Source organism: Bubalus bubalis, chromosome 7 (assembly GCF_019923935.1).
Source record: "Bubalus bubalis isolate 160015118507 breed Murrah chromosome 7, NDDB_SH_1, whole genome shotgun sequence".
Classification (NCBI taxonomy): Eukaryota; Metazoa; Chordata; class Mammalia; order Artiodactyla; family Bovidae; genus Bubalus; species Bubalus bubalis.
In genome coordinates, this window is record NC_059163.1 from 33,684,067 (window position 1) to 33,702,810 (window position 18,744).

The 18,744-nt window shown below is 37.6% G+C and overlaps 1 protein-coding gene across 2 annotated transcripts in view; it reads left to right on the forward strand.

Annotated features, from left to right (window-relative positions):
* Positions 1 to 495: 495 nt before the first annotated feature.
* TMPRSS11A (transmembrane serine protease 11A) overlaps positions 496 to 18,744 on the forward strand; it is a 54,321-nt gene continuing 36,072 nt past the window's right edge. For both annotated transcript variants that reach the window (XM_006079835.4, XM_006079836.4), the window contains exons 1-3: positions 496 to 628; positions 13,214 to 13,335; positions 15,208 to 15,326. In XM_006079835.4, the coding sequence (XP_006079897.1) occupies positions 621 to 628; positions 13,214 to 13,335; positions 15,208 to 15,326 (249 nt within the window). In that variant the 5' untranslated portion in view covers positions 496 to 620. The remainder of the gene's footprint in view (positions 629 to 13,213; positions 13,336 to 15,207; positions 15,327 to 18,744) is intronic.

Below are 18,744 nucleotides of genomic sequence, written 5' to 3' on the forward strand. Positions count from 1 at the left end.
CTGAAGTGGGTAGCCTATCCCTTCTCCAGTGGATCTTCCAGACCCAGGAATCAAACCATGGTCTCCTACATTGCAGGTGGATTCTTTACCAACTGAGCTATCAGGGAAGCCCCAGCATACGGAAGGAAGCAATTTTTTGTTCAACAAAAATTTAACAGCATTTCCTGAGTCATATTATAAATCTAGGCTTTAAGAATAGCTGATTGTTTTTATTGAGAGCTTTTTATGTGAAGGTTTCTTTAAGATATTTGTATACCTACCAATAATCTTCTTTAAACTCTTAATCCTAGTGCATTCCTAAGGTATTTCTCATGCAAATCCCTGTAAACAGTTTCTTCTCCCTTAATAAAATTAGTCAATATCAAAAAAAAAAGAAAGAAAGAAATATTGCTTTCTTGTTGGGACTATGCTCTCTCTGGGCTCTTTTCTTCAAGCTGTTCTATGGGTTGAGGCTTCTCTGTTCAGACTTGTCAAACTAGTTTCATTTCAAGTGCTTGTAATTCGTTTCCTTATTTCTTCCAGCCGTAGACCTCTAATATATCTAGAGATGTCATATAGTTGATTAGAAGGTCAGACTGAGTAGGTGCACACCTTGAGATCATATTCTCCTCCTACAGATAATGTATCGGTAAGTTCAGTTTTGTTTAGTAATGGCTTGTTTGTCTACTCTTTGTCAATGGCTAGATTCTCGGTGTATCCGGAGGACTGCCTTGAGGTGTCCTCAGAGGATTCACTCTGCACTGGATGTTGTAAGATTTCAGAAATTATTATAGCAGCTGGATTAATTATTCTTTATAGTTAAAATGAGTATTTTTGTATTAAAATCATTATTAGCTTTATTTCATGTTGCCAAATTCAATAGTTGGGATTTTAGAAGAAGTTAATGAAAAACTATATTACATTTTGTCCTGATTGCTTCTGATTTTGGAGGGGATGGAAGAAGGTGTTAATTTGATTTAAGAAAAGCCTCCTTTCAGCAATCTGATTAAACTTATCTTCTGTAACACTTTACCTTCACCTGCTTTTTCTTGCACCTTATAGTCAGACATTGGGAACTAATGCAGATTGGGAGGTCAAAAGCTGCCAAGACACTTACCTTTATCTGGAAATGTTAGGACTTCTTGCTGAGAGAAAGAAAATGAATTAAGTTTTGGGAAAATATGTTTACTCTGTAAAATTTTTTCTATTAAATATTAAAGATAAAAGAAAACTAAATGATTTCAAGGTTTTTATTCAAAGTAAGGTTTGCTTACTGGCATAACCTTTGATAAAATTAAAATAGTGGTTTTAAACATCCATGATGACAATAATATTTCACCATTGCTTATATGTATGCCATTTCCAAAACATTTTTTCATATATTATTTCATTTATATGTATGTGACTATGTTTCATAATAGTCAGGACAACCTTGTAAAATCAGCAGAACAGAAATCAACTATCATTTTAAAATGAGGAATCTGAGGAAAACAGATGTTAAGGGCTGTGATACCAGAATCAGAGCACTGCAACCCACAAATCCTTAAGTCCGGTCTTCCTGGACTCTTGCAGTCTCTCTAGGTGGCAAGGATTCCACCTGGGGAATTTCAAAGATGAGAGCTTGACACAGATCAGCCGCTAAGCCCAGTGAATTTCACTGGGTTTCCTTCCTCACTAATAAAATACACATTTAGATCAGTTCTTTAGTGAGCAAATAGTAGCTGTCAGAGGGTCTCTGAGATCCTTAGATGGGGTCTACAATGCTTCACACAAAATTGGCACTCCACAAATATTTGTTGAACAAATTCATGAATAAACAAATGCAAATGTCTAGCATTAGTGTTTTGCTTATTAAAATTCTTTGAATTTGAAAATGTATATTCCATGCCTATAGAAATCATGATATTGTAAAGCAGTAGTTCCAACCTTTCCTATTTCACATTTTCCAAAGTATTCTTTTAAAAATATCAAGTTTCATTATTATAAACACCAAAAATCCTCTTTTTTAATGAATATGTGTTTAGAGGAATGTTTTCAGCTTAAGGGAAGTAAATTATAAGAGTAATATGGGGAATCAGTGCTATTATTTAGAACCTCCATGACAAAGGGAACAGTGAGAAACACTGAATTTTTATGGTTTCTTTAAGATAAACTCAAGGAACATTAATCCAGGATTGGGAGGAATTGCAGGAGTTGGCCAGTCAGGCTTAAAGATTGAGGCAAAGCAAATGCTTAATAATTACTATGACGCCCTATGTCTCACCTACACAAATTCTACAATACTCTCTAGAGTCGTGCTGACCATCCTTACTTCTCTACTAACAAGAAACTCAATGTGGAAACTGTGTCAAAGCATATTTGATTCATATCATTGCTGTTTCTGTCTGTTAAATCTTGGACTTTTTTCAGGGGGTTTTGTGACCTTCTTCTTGACCTTTCAGAGATAGTCCTTAGTGTTCCAACTTTGCAATGAATATCCACTTGCATTTGCTTTTAGTAATATCCTTACCCCTACTCTTTCCTATAAATTTATTAGTTGGGTGATGCATTCACTTAAAATCTCAATTATTTCTCTCATAAAAGATAAAATATCAAATGACTTCTTCATCTGAGATTTCTGTCCTTTACCCAGATAACTGACATCTCTCTCTTCCTGGGCTTCCCTCACAGCTCAGTTGATAAAGAATCCACCTGAAATGAAGGAGACCCCGGTTCAGTTCCTGGGTTGGAAAGATCTGCTGGAGAAGGGTAGGCTACCCACTCCAGTATTCTTGGGCTTCCCTTGTAGCTCAGCTGGTAAAGAATCCACATGCAGTGTAGGAGACCTATGTTCGATCCCTGGATTGGGAAGATCCCCTGAAAAGGGAAAGGCTACCCACTCCAGTATTCTGGCCTGGAAAATTCCATGGACTGTATAGTCCATGGGACCCCAAAGATTGGACATGACTGAGCGACTTTCTCTCTTCCTATCACTTCATAAATGCAAAAATTAGATTTCTCCTTGTCATTATCCTCATTTAGAGAAAAAGTCCTGGAAAAGTCTTTGCAAGCATTCATGTTTTACACTTTAATTTAATTTTGAACACTCATTTTAATCAGCTTGTTAATTTGCCAAGTTCTTTCTCTAATATTGGGCTTCCTTAGTGGCTCAGAGGGTAAAGCGTCTGTCCTCAGTGCGGGAGACCCAGGTTTGATCCCTGGGTTGGGAAGATCCCCTGGAGAAGGAAATAGCAACCCACTCCAGTACTCTTGCCTGGAAAATTCCATGGACTGAGGAGCCTGGTGGGCTACAGTCCATGGGGGTCACAAAGAGTCAGACACAACTGAGAGACTTCACTTCACTTTCTCTAATATACTCAAAAACTGTATCTTCAGAGTTAAAGTCAAAATAACAGGCTAAAATTTCCATGTTACTTACTGATCACTAAATTTGTATAAATTATCAATTAAACTTTACTGTCTTGTTAGATTTTAGCAAATTCATAGTGCTTGCTAGGTGCTGCATATGCACTACATTATATTAGCTCATTTAATTATCACAACAATTCTTTGATCAAGCAGTATTATTATCTCTATTTTATAGAGGAAAAAGAAACTAGCCCTACATCACAGGCTAATGAGTAGAAGAATTGGGATTTGAACAATGTGGAGCCAGTACATGTGGGTTCAATCATGTTGCGTTAATGAAAACATGTGACTCTGTTCTACCTCTAATCTGAAATCTAAATTCAACGCCATTTATTTAGACTTTGTGCTAAACTACCACAATAAAACTCTCTGTTTTGCTTATATATGAAGGTTGAGAGAATTAAATGCCAGTCATTTAAAAAAAAAATAAATAAATCCCAGTCATTTCTCAGATTAAGGCTAGAGAAATCCCCCTTACTGAATCAGGACAGGGAAATCTAGAAGGGACTCATTAGGGCTAGGTAGATGCTAGAGGAAAGACAGAGCTGCCAGGATTCAGAGCAAATCCAGCCCAGCAGGAAGATATGATAAGCAGTGAGTAACTGTCTATGCTGGGAAGAGGCAGGGGTGGGAGGATCCCTCCAAGAGGATGAGTACATCCATAGCGATTCCAGGAAAGGTGTTCTTAATCCCCTTTAGTTCACGTTTTCTTCTCCCAGACTCAAATGTTCAGTTTTGTTCCTTTTTGGTCAGTGCGATCATTTTTGGGGGGCCAGGGTGAAGGTATTTCCCCAAATAGGTGAAGAAGTAGGGTCTTGTCTCTTCTGGTGTTCTATTTTCTTTTTCTGAGTCATCTGAATTCAGTTCAGCTTGAATATCTTCATTATTTTCTATAGACAATCTTCTTTGGTCTGAAATCACAATGATGTTTTATTCAATTTTGCCCCTCCTTTTTTGTCACAACCCTCACTTCACTCTTAGCTGAAAATTAAATACAGAAGGAATATTAGAAGTTTTCTTTGCTTCTTCTTTTGTTGTTAACCTTCTGACAATGAAGCATTGCATGGAGTAGCTGCTGCTGCTGCTGCTAAGTCACTTCAGTCGCATCCAACTCTGTGCGACCCCAGAGACGGCAGCTCACCAGTCTCCCCCGTCCCTGGGATTCTCCAGGCAAGAACACTGGAGTGGGTTGCCATTTCCTTCTCCAATGCAGGAAAGTGAAAAGTGAAAGTGAAGTCGCTCAGTCGTGTCCGACTCTTAGCAACCCCATGGACTGCAGCCTCCCAGGATCCTCCGTCCATGCGATTTTCCAGGCAAGAGTACTGGAGGCATGGAATAGCACATTGGTGGAAATACATCTGTTGTTGTTGTTTAGTCTCTAGGTCATGTCTGACTCTTTTGCAATCTCATGGACTGTAGCCTGCCAGGCTCCTCTGTCCATGGGATTTGTCAGTCAAGAATACTGGAGTGCGTAGCCATTCCTTTCTCCAGAGGATCTTCCTGACTCAGGGATCAAATCCAGGTCTCAAGCATTACAGACAGATTCTTCAGCATCTGAGCCCAGATAAGCCTAAATGTGATTATTAATTCTCCTCATACATACCTGCTTTTATAGCCTTCTTTCATTCCTCTTCCTCCCCTCTAGATGACCTCTGCTACTGTCTAGAGAAAGAAAAGGCAATATTATACTGTAGTATAGTTTGAGAGTTCTATACCCACTATACTCTGAGAGTTCACAAGCATTTAAAGTCAGTAGAAAGGAAGAAGATGTGCAAGCGAAAACAAATTCAAGGCTTGACCACAAAGGAGAAGGGTCGTTCCTCTGACCAGTAAAACACCCTCTGCCTTCACTTTATAAAAACTTCACAACACTTCATAGAAAGTGTTGATTTTATCCTCCAAACGCTCTTGTCAGGCTCCTCTGCAAAAAGTTGGGCCAGAGCTAGGTACTATCTCTGCAACTGGCTGCATGAGTTGAGCAAACCGTTCACCTGTAAAATGAAGATAAATAATTCTACTGACAAGAGCGTTTGGAGGATAAAATCAACACTTTCTATGAAGACAGCACTTGCCAAATAGTAGCGCTTGATCTTATCACCTTTAGTACTAAGTGTCATTCTAAAATAGTCACAGAGTACCCAGACAGATACTCACGTATCAGAGCCTATTAGGTCACCACGAAAGGTTGCTTTTCTGTAACAAATGACTGAGTTCAGCTGCTCAAAGGGACTGATGATTTTTATTGATGGAAGGAGAGTTTGGCACTTTGGTTTATAAGAATGTTCCTCCAGGGATGGGTGCCAGGCTAGGAAAAGAGGAGCAAAGTTTTCTATACTAATTGGCTCCCGGGAATTCAATGCATTTAGCACCTTTGACAATTATGTTATGAGTTAAGTAGACTATAGTTTGGCCTGGGAAGCTAACCAATAATCAAAAGGTTAGCAATAATAAACCTTTTCAAATCATTTAGTGTATCTTAAACCTCAGAAAATTGTCTCTATGAAGATTTATGGGAATATTGCTGCTGCCACTGCTGCTAAGTCGCTTCAGTTGTGCCTGACTCTGTGCGACCCCATAGACAGCAGCCCACCAGGCCCTTCTGTCCATGGGAATATTACCTGCCTGTAAATTGGCACTTGTATAATGATCACATGTATCTAGATTTGTATAATGATGACATGCAACTACAAGAAAGCAGAAAACTAATGCTAAAAAGTAAAGATTTAGAGCTTGTAGATAAAATGATAAAGGGCATGTAGTTGACTATGGAGTAAACCAAAGCGACTGCCTTCAGGAGAGGTCTTTTTAGGAAGGGAAAAGTGAAAGTGAAGTTGCTCAGTTGTGGCCGACTCTTTGCGACCCCATGGACTGTAGCCTACCAGGTTCCACCATCCATGGGATTTTCCGGGCAAGAATACTGGAGTGGGTTGCCATTTCCTTGAGGAGGATCTTAATGGAGGAGGGGATCCATGATGTCTTTTGCTAACTCAAGTCATCTTTGAACTCACATATTTAAAAGTCATCAGCTTAGAGTTTGGTTACTGAGAAAATGAACATCCCAACTCTGATCATTAATAATTCATGCTGCTCTGTGTATTCTTCAAGGTGTATATCCTTCAGTCTTCAAATGTGCAGAAAGCAAAGCTACAAAATTATTCATATTATCACCATGTTTTTATTGATAACATCTTTGGAAAAATCATACCATAAATAAACTCTTTTAAACAATGAATAATCAAACTTAATGAAGGTAATGGATAAACTGGATTTCACACAGATTATAGGTTACATTAGTCTAAATAAATGTCATCTGTACTTGTGCTTTCTTTAAAGGAATGCAACGTGCTAATTAGGTCATGACTAGGGATTACTTTCAGCTCTTTTCCTACTTTATTAGAGTTCACTTTGTATTCTTCCAAGTTGTTACTTGAATAAAATAGTCTTATAATTGTATCATTAAAATAGAATTCCCTTTTAATAGTCTTCTCCCAACTCCACAAAAATTACAGAATATTTTATATATCACGAAGGCTGCAGATTTCTGCCCCTTTTTATGAAATTTTTGCAAAAAAATTTCCATTGCAAAAAAAATTCTAGGATCCTCCAAGATTCCCATATGTCTGTGTATGCATTCTTTCACATTTAAACACTAACCTAGGTGCTGTTGTGAGAGGATTTTGTAGATATAAGGAAGATCTTAAATCACTTTTTTTCTGTAATATTTATTTATTTGACTGCATCTGGTCTTAGGTGTTTGTGGCATGCAGGATTTTCATAGCGTCATTCAGGATTTTTCCTTTGCAGTGGATGGACTCTCTGGTTGTGGCATGTGTGCTCCAGAGCACACCAGTTCAGTAGTTGAGACACACAGTCCTAGTTGCTCCGTGGTATGTGGGATCTTAGTCCCCCAGCCAGGGATTGAACCCACATTCCTTGCATTGCAAGGTGAATTCTTAACTACTGGACCACCAGGGAATTCCCAATCAGTTGATTTTTAAATGGAGAGATGACAATTAGTAAGCCTAACCTAATCAGATGACACCTTTGAAAAGAACAAGACTACCTAGAGAAAGATTCAGAATGTGAGAGATTTGATGGGAGGAAGATTCCCCATAGCTGGCTTTGAAGATGGAGCTGGCTACATGACGAAAATGTGGGTAACCTCTAGGAGCCAAGAGAGGCCTCTGACTACACAGTCAGCAAGGGAATAGGAATCCTGGTTCAGTGTCAAGGAACTGAGCTCTGCCTAAAACCTAAGTGAGCTTGGAGGAGGGTCACAAATATTAGATGAGACTGCAGTCCCAAACAACAGCTTAATTTCACCTTTACGAGATCCTGAGCAGAGAACTCAGCCATGCCATGTACTGAACTGTGAGTGAATAAGTGACTGTTGTTTTAAGTTGCTAACTTTATGGTAATTGTTACAGCAACAGAAAATTAATACACCAGTGTTTGTTTAATGGGTGCAGGTAAAAAAACATGCTTAAGCATCTCTACTTACAAACAGGCTAGATTCCAAAAGGCTTTATGAAGTATATTTCTTTTCAAATCTGAAATGATATGATGCAAATCACTAGCAGAACCTCTTCATAATGGGTGGTTGATGATGTATATTTGCTTTCATGCATTTCTTTTTCATATTCATCAAAGTCGATATTGAGTTGAAGTTTATTCATATAGGATTAAGTAGCTATGGCTTTAACCTATGAATCCTGCAACTTTTGCAGTTTGGCATTGTGCACCCAATACATACCCCAAAGGTTTTCTGAAAAAGGAGACATGCTCTAAATGACAATGTATCACCCCTGTCTGTTGGCTACCATTTGCCCCCCAGTGTTCACAGCTCCTTGTTTGGGATTTGTGGATGTGACTGCCAGGGCACTTGAAGAAGCATGTCAATGAGTGTTGAACATTCTCCTGCCTACTGTCTCATAGTCTGTAACAGTGTGAGTCTGCATAACTCCTGATGGCAGGGATGCGATCTTGCTGTGTCTACTTTCTCCATTTGTACTACTCAGAGGAACTATGTCATGATGGGAAGATAAACTTGAAAGTCTGTGAATCTCCTTGAGATCTAGCCTTTCTCTTTGGCCTATTTTTAGTCTTGAATGAAGATACACTGATAAGATTCTCTAAGAAAATAAATGATCATATATGATCATAAATGAAGAATGAACTGACTCTTTGTGACCTTCTCCAGGGGATCTTCCCCATTCGGGGATCAAACCTGGGTCTCCTGCACTGCAGGCAGATTCTTTACCATCTGATCCACCAGGGAAATCCGATATGATTTTACATATATATGTGTGTGTGTATATATATATATTAAAATAATCTAGTTAAGTATTAAAATGCAATCAGCATGGGGGGGGGGGTGTTATTATGGCACTGAGAAAAAAAATAGTGTCCCTGAAGTTAGAAGACATGAGTTTGAGATGATTGCTAGTTCTTCTAAATTGAAGAAGTCACTTAATCATCTGTAGGCCTCAGCTTCCTTAACTGGAAAATGTGCTGCATTGTACTAAATAGTCTATAAGTTATCCTTCATTTCTGAATTTAGATTTTAAGTCAACTAAGAGGCTAAATAATTTAATATCTCATGAAGCTTCTATCTGTTGTTTTTATGTTCTGGCACCTTAGCTCTTGTGGAAAGAGCTTTCCACAGAGAGTTGTCTAGATTCTTTTTAATCAGTCAAATGTACATTGTCAGTATTTTCCATAACCAACAGAATTCAGGTCTCTCAAATTCTACTAAGTTTATTGGCTAAATGTAATTTTTATGCCCAAACTATCACCTTAACTATTTAGATCCAAATAGTTTGTATAAAGCTGGCATTTATATATGAAAATATATTTTAAAAGACTTCCTGTAAATCAATTAATATTTGTTTAAAAGTCTATTAGAGTGGCCTTCCTTGGTGGCTCCATGGTAAAGAATCTGCTTGCAATGCTGGAGACTCGAGTTTGATCCCTAGGTCAGGAAGATCCCCTGGAGAAGGAAATGGCAACCCACTCCAGTATTCTTGCCTGGAAAATCCCAAGGACAGAGGAGCCTGGCTAGACACAGTCCATGGGGTTGCAAAGAGTTGAATATGGCTTAGTGATTAAACAACATCTACTACTTAGAGTAAATCAATGCACTAAATTTTGTAAAACATGAAAAATAGCTTCTGCCCCCAAAGAATTTAGGTTATCAATACACACACACAAAAAAGATAAATACTAATGAAAGGGATAAATTGACTACAATGGCAAATGGCAGAGAAGGAACACTAGAAAATGAGTTACATGTCCTTTCAAGACTCTTGACTCTACCAAATACCATATCCTCTCTCTCAACCTCACTTAATTCATATGTAAGGCTGATGTAATACCTGCCTGATTCTCATGGATTTATAAAATTTTCACTTTGTACTAGATACGTTATTAGATCTTAATAATAAAAAAAAATGAATAAGACTAGTTTAACCCATTGAGGAAAGTGTTAGCTACTCTGCAACTAACACACAGAAAGTGTGTCTAACTCTGCAACCCCACAGACTGTAGCCCACCAGACTCCTCTGTCCATGGAATTCCCCAGGCAAGAATATTGGAGTGGATAGTCATTCCTTTCTCCAGGAGATCTTCCCCACCTGGGGATCAAACCTGGGTTTCCTGCATTGCAGGCAGATTCTTTTCTCTCTTTTTTTTTAATATATATTTTATTTTTTAACTTTACAATATTGTATTGGTTTTGCCATATATCAACATGAATCTGCCACAGGTATACACGTGTTCCCCATCCTGAACCCTCCTCCCTCCTCCCTCCCCATACCATCCCTCTGGGTCATCCCAGTGCACCAGCCCTGGGACCGGTATCATGCATCAAACCTGGACCGGTGACTCATTTCATATATGATATTATACATGTTTCAATGCCATTCTCCCAAATCATCCCACCCTCTCCCTCTCCCACAGAGTCCAAAAGACTGTTCTATACATCAGTGTCTCTTTTGCTGTCTCGTATACAGGGTTATTGTTACCATCTTTCTAAATTCCATTTATATGCATTAGTACACTGTATTGGTGTTTTTCTTTCTGGCTTACTTCACTCTGTATAATAGGCTCCAGTTTCATCCACCTCATTAGAACTGATTCAAATGTATTCTTTTTAATAGCTGAGTAATACTCCATTGTGTATATGCACCACTGCTTTCTTACCCATTCATCTGCTGATGGACATCTAGGTTGCTTCCATGTCCTGGCTATTATAAACAGTGCTGCGATGAACATTGGGGTACACGTGTCTCTTTCCCTTCTGGTTTCCTCAGTGTGTATGCCCAGCAGTGGGATTTCTGGGTCATAAGGCAGTTCTATTTCCAGTTTTTTAAGGAATCTCCACACTGTTCTCCATAGTGGCCGTACTAGTTTGCATCCCCACCAACAGTGTAAGAGGGTTCCCTTTTCTCCACACCCTCTCCAGCATTTAATGCTTGTAGACTTTCGGATCGCAGGCAGGCAGATTCTTTACCATCTGAGCCACCAGGGAAGCCCAACACATTGAGGAGTTCATAGGTAAGTATAGGTTAATATACATGAAAATAAAGTTAATACAATGTGATTAGCACTATTCTTGAGCATATCCAGAGGAATAGCAAAGGTTTACTTTTTTCCTCCTAAACTGTGGTAATTTCCTCTAATTCAGAGGTGATGCAATATAAAATATACAGTATCACTTTTGAAATATTTTGCCAAATGAATTTAAATCTAATCAAGTATTTTAGATCTAAATTTAAATTCACAAGAAATGACAAATTAAATGAGATCACACGAAAACATTCAGACAAGTCCAGAAGCTGGTCACTTTAAAGGAAAATTGGCTTGATCTCTTCAACAAGTCAATGTCATTAAAAATTAAAAACTGATCAATACTCAAATATTAAAAAAGACTTAAAAGACATAACAACCATGCTACTATGAGGTCCTTGATTTGTATAAACCATCTCTAAATATAATAGGGACAAAAAAGGAAACCTGACGATGGATTTGGTATTATGAAAAATCATGATTTCCTATTTTACATTAAAATACAGAAGAAAAAAATGAGTAAAGCCATTATAGGAAAATGTTAACAACTGATAAAATGATGTGATGAATATAGGGATGTTCTAGTATAATATTTTTTCTAAATTTCTGTATCCGAAAATTTTTATAATAGTTAAACATGAAAGATAAAAAGTAAATAGAACAATAGATTTGAAATCACTTTGTAAACTTTAAAACTATAGATAGATAAAGAGATTTTTAAAAAGTCTATTAGAGAAAGAAGGAATAGTTCTTTCTCAAGCATAGGTACTACTTTGTACCACATGCTAAGACTGGCCAACACAGCAATCCATCCAATGCCTCTAGAAATAGAAGCCAGGAGCACTAGCATGGATTCTCAGATCCTGATCTTCTTAATACCTCCCTTAATGTCAATGTGCCCTTGAAAAGTGCTCAGTCACTCAGTCGTGTCCAACTCTTTATGGCACTATCGACTGTAGCCCACCAGGCTCCTCTGTCCATAGAATTTTCCAGGCAAGAATACTGGAGTGGGTTGCCACTTCCTGCTCTAGGGTATCTTTCTGATGCAGGAATCAAACCCACCTCTCTTACATTTCCTGCATTAGCAGACAGATCCTTTACCACTAGCACAACCTGGGAAACCCCAACCTTGACATAAATTCAAGACAACTGTCTTCTTGCTGCGGTCAGTCAGTTCAGTCGCTCAGTCATGTCCAACTCTTTGCAACCCCATGAATCACAGGACGCCAGGCCTCCCTGTCCAACACCAACTCCCAGAGTTCATTCAGACTCACGTCCATCTAGTCAGTGATGCCATCCAGCCATCTCATCCTCTCCCGTCCCCTTCTCCTCCTGCCCCCAATCCGTCCCAGCATCAGTCTTTTCCAATGAGTCAACTCTTTGCATGAGGTGGCCAAAGTACTGGAGTTTGAGCTTTAGCATCATTCCTTCCAAAGAAATCCCAGGGCTGATCTCCTTCAGGATGGACTGGTTGGATCTCCTTGCAGTCCAAGGGACTCTCAAGAGTCTTCTCCAACACCACAGTTCAAAAGCATCGATTCTTTGGCACTTAGCTTTCTTCAACAGTCCAACTCTCACATCCATACATGACCACTGGAAAAACCATAGCCTTAATTAGACAGACCTTTGTTGGCAAAGTAACATCTCTGCTTTTCAATATGCTATCTAGGTTGGTCATAACTTTTCTTCCAAGGAGTAAGCGTCTTTTAATTTCATGGCTGCAGTCATCATCTGCAGTGATTTTGGAGCCCCAAAAAATAAAGTCTGACACTGTTTCCACTGTTTCCCCATCTATTTCCCATGAAGTGATGGGACCAGATGCCATGATCTTCGTTTTCTAAATGCTGAGTTTTAAGCCAACTTTTTCACTCTCCTGTTTCACCTTCTTCAAGAGGCTTTTTAGTTCCTCTTCACTTTCTGCCATAAGGATGGTGTCATCTGCATATCTGAGGTTATTGATATATTTCCCAGCAATCTTGATTCCAGCTTGTGCTTTTTCCAGCCCAGCGTTTCTCATGATGTACTCTGCATACAAGTTAAATAAGCAGGGTGACAATATACAGCCTTGACGTACTCCTTTTCCTATTTGGAACCAATCTGTTGTTCCATGTCCTATTCTAACTGTTGCTTCCTGACCTGCATACAAATTTCTCAAGAGGCAGGTCAGGTGGGCTAAAGCAATATATGCTTATCCAAGGACAACCAGAAAGCCTGTAACCATTGCAACGTGAGAGTAACTGGTGAGTTTTCCTTTTTGCAGAGTGGGAGTATTTGACACCCGAAGCAGAGGTTTGAAACCATGGATGATTGCCCTTCTCATTGTATTGTTACTGACAGTGGTGGCTGTGGCTATCGGTCTTCTGGTTCACTTCTTAGTCTCTGGTAGGTAAAATTATGGATTTCGCTCAGTTTGATTCATTTTTTCTGTAAAGCTTCATTTGTACATATGTAAATTTAATTTCATCCAAAAATAATGTACTTTCACTAGTAAATGTTCACATTTTGAATTGTTTAATTTATTCAATCATTTCATCACCTACTGTCTAGTATGTCCGAGTATTTTTCAGGGCACCAAGAAACAGCATTAGTAGATGCTGTTAGTATGCATTAGTAGAAGCAAAGTAGATAAATTTCTCACCTCCTTGGAGGTCACAATCTAGTATTCTTTTGAGACTCTACACAAAAGATCAAAATATTAATTGCCTAAAATTTACCAATAATCATAATAAACTCTAATCATTCATGTATATGCAAGTGAAAATATTTGATGAATTAGTGATTAAAACTGGCTTTTTTACTCAGCATTTTCTATTAGCATTTCTAGAGGAAAAAAAATACATGTCCAATGAGATAATGAATTTTGAAGTGATTAATAAACTACAAGTATGATGTAATATGATTACTTATTTTTACAGAAAAAAAATTTACTCTTTCAAAAAGAATATTCAGGGATTATTTTTCTATTACCTGATATATTTATAATTCCACAAAAATTCATTTCAGAATTCTCTTTATATTTCATTACTCTGCAGAATGCAAAACATTTTGGATAAATGCCCACATGTCAATTTCACACAGATGTATGTGATAAAAACAACTAGTTTTTACTGGAATGGACTTATCTGTTGTCATCTTCCCCAGACTTGGTGGAACAGTAAAGATTCTTTTAGGAACTTTACAGGGCGTCTAAAAACATAGTTCTGGGCCCCATATAATATCTGTAGTTTATGCCAATGGCAAAAGATTCTCAGGTCAGTTTATTTAACACATAGAAGTCCCTTTACTATGAGTATAATGTTCAATTATAATATGGACCATATAGATTAGCTATTGGAGGGGCCAATAAAATTGCTACCGAGTCCAGAGACGTCCCTCCGAGACAGACCATCCTGAGGTTCCCTTTCTTAACTAGATCCATGGCTCCCTAAGGAGAGAGGTAGTTCTGTGATTGCTCCATTCTCTATCTTTAACTCTGTAGATTTCTTGCCCACTAGTACCATACTCCTAAGAATATCACATTCCTCAGGAGTCTTCACTGCTCTGTTTTCTTACCTTTCCTGAGAGACAAGCAGAGATCTGATTGATTCATTCCTATTATACACTGTTCTCACCTCCAGCCTCAGACCATCTTTTCCTTGCCTTTCTTTTCACATCTTTCTTAGTGTCCCTGGTTCTTCCACTACAAATCAAAATTTACAAAAATACTTATTTACTTCTCCTTTCAGTAGGGTATAAGGTGGTATACATTTCACCTCAGCAAGAAGCAATATAGTAATTAAATATGCCACCTCTAGAGCTACACTTGTCTGGGTTTAAACTTGGATAGCCACTCACTAGTTGTATAGCTCAGAGCAAGATATTCAATGTCTCATGCCTCACTTTCTTCATCTGTAAAATGAAGGTGATGCCAATCTTAGATTTGGTGATTGAACCACAACAACTATTATTAACATAGAGCATTAATCATTATTTTTATTGTATTTACTATTAAACTAAAGTATGATGTATGGCAAAACCAATACAATATTGCAAAGTAATTAGCCTCCAATTAAAATAAATAAATTTAAATTAAAATAAATAAATAAATAAAACCAGTCAAAAATAAAAAAGAAAGTCTGGACTAAAAGCTGCTGAAAAAAAAAAAATCTCAGATATATATTCAAGACTTCATATTGGCCCTATCATAGTTGAGCCTTAGATCCCAAAATCTTTCCTCAAAACCTCTTAATTTCATGACTTTTCTTTTCATCACAGACCAGAAAATGGAGTATTATCATGGCACTTTTAAAATTTCAGATCTACGAGGCAACGGTAATTCTAGACAAAACAGCCCATATCGGTTTATGGAATTACGGGAGATTAGTGAAAACCTGGTAAGTCAGATAAAATTCTATCACAAAATAATGCAGGTGTAAGGAATTTTTGTTAGCTGTTTCCCCTACTATTTCTTAAAACATGATTTTAAGACCACTTGCACCATTATCGTCTTGTAGATTCCAAGGCCCCACTCCAGACCCTCTAAGTCGGTGTCTGATAGGATGGATGGGTGGGGGGAGGAGACTAAGGAGATCTACAATCTGGCAAATGGGTGACTCTGATAAATCACTCTTTATAGAACTCAACCACCTCACTTAAAAGTGAGAGAACAGAAGCCAAGGTATCCCAGTCCATCACTCCTCCATTCTACCACAATATTACCCAAATGAAAAGCTTAATCATACCAGAAGTGGTTATATGTAAAACCACATGCCTTTTTTTAGACCACATTTTAAGATTTAAACTATTTTTTAAGAATGAAAAAAGGAAAGAGGATTATAAATGTTCATTTTATCTCATAAACATGCTAATTAAGATAGAAATCATAGACATATTGTGAAATACTGAAATGTAATGCCAACAACTTTGTTAAAATTGAAATACAGGACAGCTTTTACATCCCCCCAAAAGTAACCTCATTTGTATAATAGCTCTGCTCATGATGTATGTGAACCCTCACTCAAAAACTAAGGTCAAGTTAACTTCCTTGACAAGGAGCCACAGAGCATAGAGTTATTTTAAAAGAGTGGAAATGTCAGGTATGTTGGTTTGTTTCAATCAAAGAATCTTTTTTTATTCAAGACATTTCCTTTCTTTCTCAAACCAGTTTCATTTTTTCATATCACTATTTGATCTTTGTCCATGTGGATACCCAGCTGCAACATATTTACAGTAATATTACTGATGCAGTTTATAAGTTATATTTTCAATTCTCATTAAGTTATTCACATATGTTCTATCTTGCAGTCTCATTTCCCCAAATCAATAATTACATTTATAGATTGATATATACCCTCCATTCTTCTATATTCAGAGTACCTTAAAAATTAGCTTTAGCAATAATTTCTTGAGGAATGCCAGAAAAAACTTGGTTATATTACCCCAGTACCCCTTTTCTTCTTCTGACCCTGAGTGACTCCACAAAACCTCCTCAATGTGAATGTACTAATAATTAATTAATCTTAGTTAAAAAGACACACAATTTCTTTGAACATTGAGAAATATTTATAATTTATCAGGAAAATTTTAAATTTGTTTTACAGCCAACATTGTTGGTGTTGCTTTAGGCTGACATTGTTTCTACTGAAGTAAATGGAGAGGAATGCAGTAGATCTTTTCAAAGAAAGTGTAAGAAATACACTTATACAGGTTCATCTATAAGTGTTAGAAAGTGGACTTTGAAGCTTCAGTAAAGCATACATTTGTAGATGTGAAAGAACTTCAGATACAAATGTTGTTAGGTGATAACACATTACCATCATGAGAGCATGCAAGTCCCTTATCTAGTTGTTGTTGTTGTTGTTTTTTGAGTTTGCGTGTGTGTTCAGTCAAGTCTGACTCTGCAGCCCCATGGACTGTGGCCCTCCAGGTTCCTCTGTCCATGGGATTTTCCAGGCAAGCATTTCCTTCCCAGGTGATCTTCCAGACCTCAAGGTTGAACTCATGTCTCCTGCGTCTCCTGTATTAGGAAGCCCTCCTTCTCCAGTTGCTACTATTTATTTCTTCTCCTTTATTCTCATTCACCTCCCTTTGCAGGCAACCATAATATACTTCACATATATTCTTTTGTTTGTAATAGTTCTTACAAAAGTACAGTTTTTGTTTTGTGTATAGCTCATGTTTTTACTTTATTCTTTGTGTTATAAATTCCTTGTTTTAGTCAGTTTGGACTGCTATTAAAAAGCACCATAGTTTGAGTGGCTTACAAACAACAGAAATTTATTTCTCACAGTAATGGAGGCTGTGAGAAGACTGAAGTCCAGACACTAACATGCTCAGGTACTGGAAAGGACTATCTTGCAGATTGCAGACTTCAGACTTCTTGGTGTATCCTTACATGGTGGAGAGCAGGGAGGCTAGAGGTCTCTGGGATGTCTTCTACAAGGCACTAATCCAACTCATGACCTAATCACCTCCTAAAGGCCCCACCTCCTATGAAAGTGTTAATTGTTCAGTTGTGTCCAACTCTATGTGACCCCATGGATTGTAGCCCACCAGGCTCCTCTGTTCATGGCATTCTTCAGACAAGAATGCTGGAGTGGGTTGCCATTCCCTTCTCCAGGGGATCTTCCTGACCCAGGGATCGAATCCTGGTTTTCTGCATTTCAGGCTGACTCTTTACTATCTGAGTCACCAGAAAGAAAGCCACCTCCTGTACATGGTCTTTATTATGTTAAGTTCCCTCTATGCCCACTATCTGGAGAGGTTGTTTTTTTTTTTTTAATATGCTATCTAGGTTGGTCATAGCTTTTCTTCCAAGGAACAAACATCTTTTAATTTCATGGCTGCATGAAATAATGGTGTATGATCCTTTTAATATATCTTAGATTCAATTTGCTAGCATTTTGTTGAGGATTTCTACATCTATATTCATCAGTGATGATAGTCTGTAATTTTATTTTTTTTTAATTTATCTTTGGTTCTGGTATCAGGGTGATGCTAGTCTCAAAGAATGAGTTTGGGAGTATTCATTCCTCTGCAAATTTTGGAATAGTTTCAGAAGAATAAGTGTTAAATCTTCTCTAAATATTTGATAAAATTCACCAATGAAGTCATCTGGTCCTGGACTTTGTGTGTTGGGAGTTTTTTAATCATAGTTTAAATTTCAGTACTTGTAATTAGTCTGTTCATATTTTCTGTTTCTTTCTGGTTTGGTCTTATAAAGCTGTACCTTTCTCAGTATTTGTCCATTTCTTCTAGGTTGTCCATTTTATTGGCATATAGTTGCTTGTAGTAGTCTCTTTATGATCCTTTGTATTTTTGTGTCTGTGTAACTTCTTTTATATTTCTAGTTTTATTGATTTAAACCCTTTCCTTTTTTGTCTTGATAAGTCTGGCTAAAGGTTAATCAGTTACTTCTGTCTTTTCAAAGGACAAGCTTTTAGTTTCATTGATCTTTTGTTTTCTTCTTCTCTATTTCTACTCTGATTTTTATGATTTCTTTCCTTCTACTGACTTTGGGTTTTGCTTATTCTTCTTTCTCCAGTTGCCTTGGTGTAGAGTTAGGTTGTTTGAGATTCTTATTTCCTGAGGTAATATTGTATTGAACTTCCCCAATATGTTTAGTAACATATTGTTTAGCCTCCATGTGTTTGTAATGTTTAGTTTTTTTCTTATGTGCATGCTAAGTCACTTCAGTCATGTCTGACTGTTTGCAACACTATGAACCATAGCCCACCAGGCTCCTCTGTCCATGGGATTCTCCAGGCAAGAATACTGGAGTGGGTTGCCATGATCCATTTCTAATCTCATACT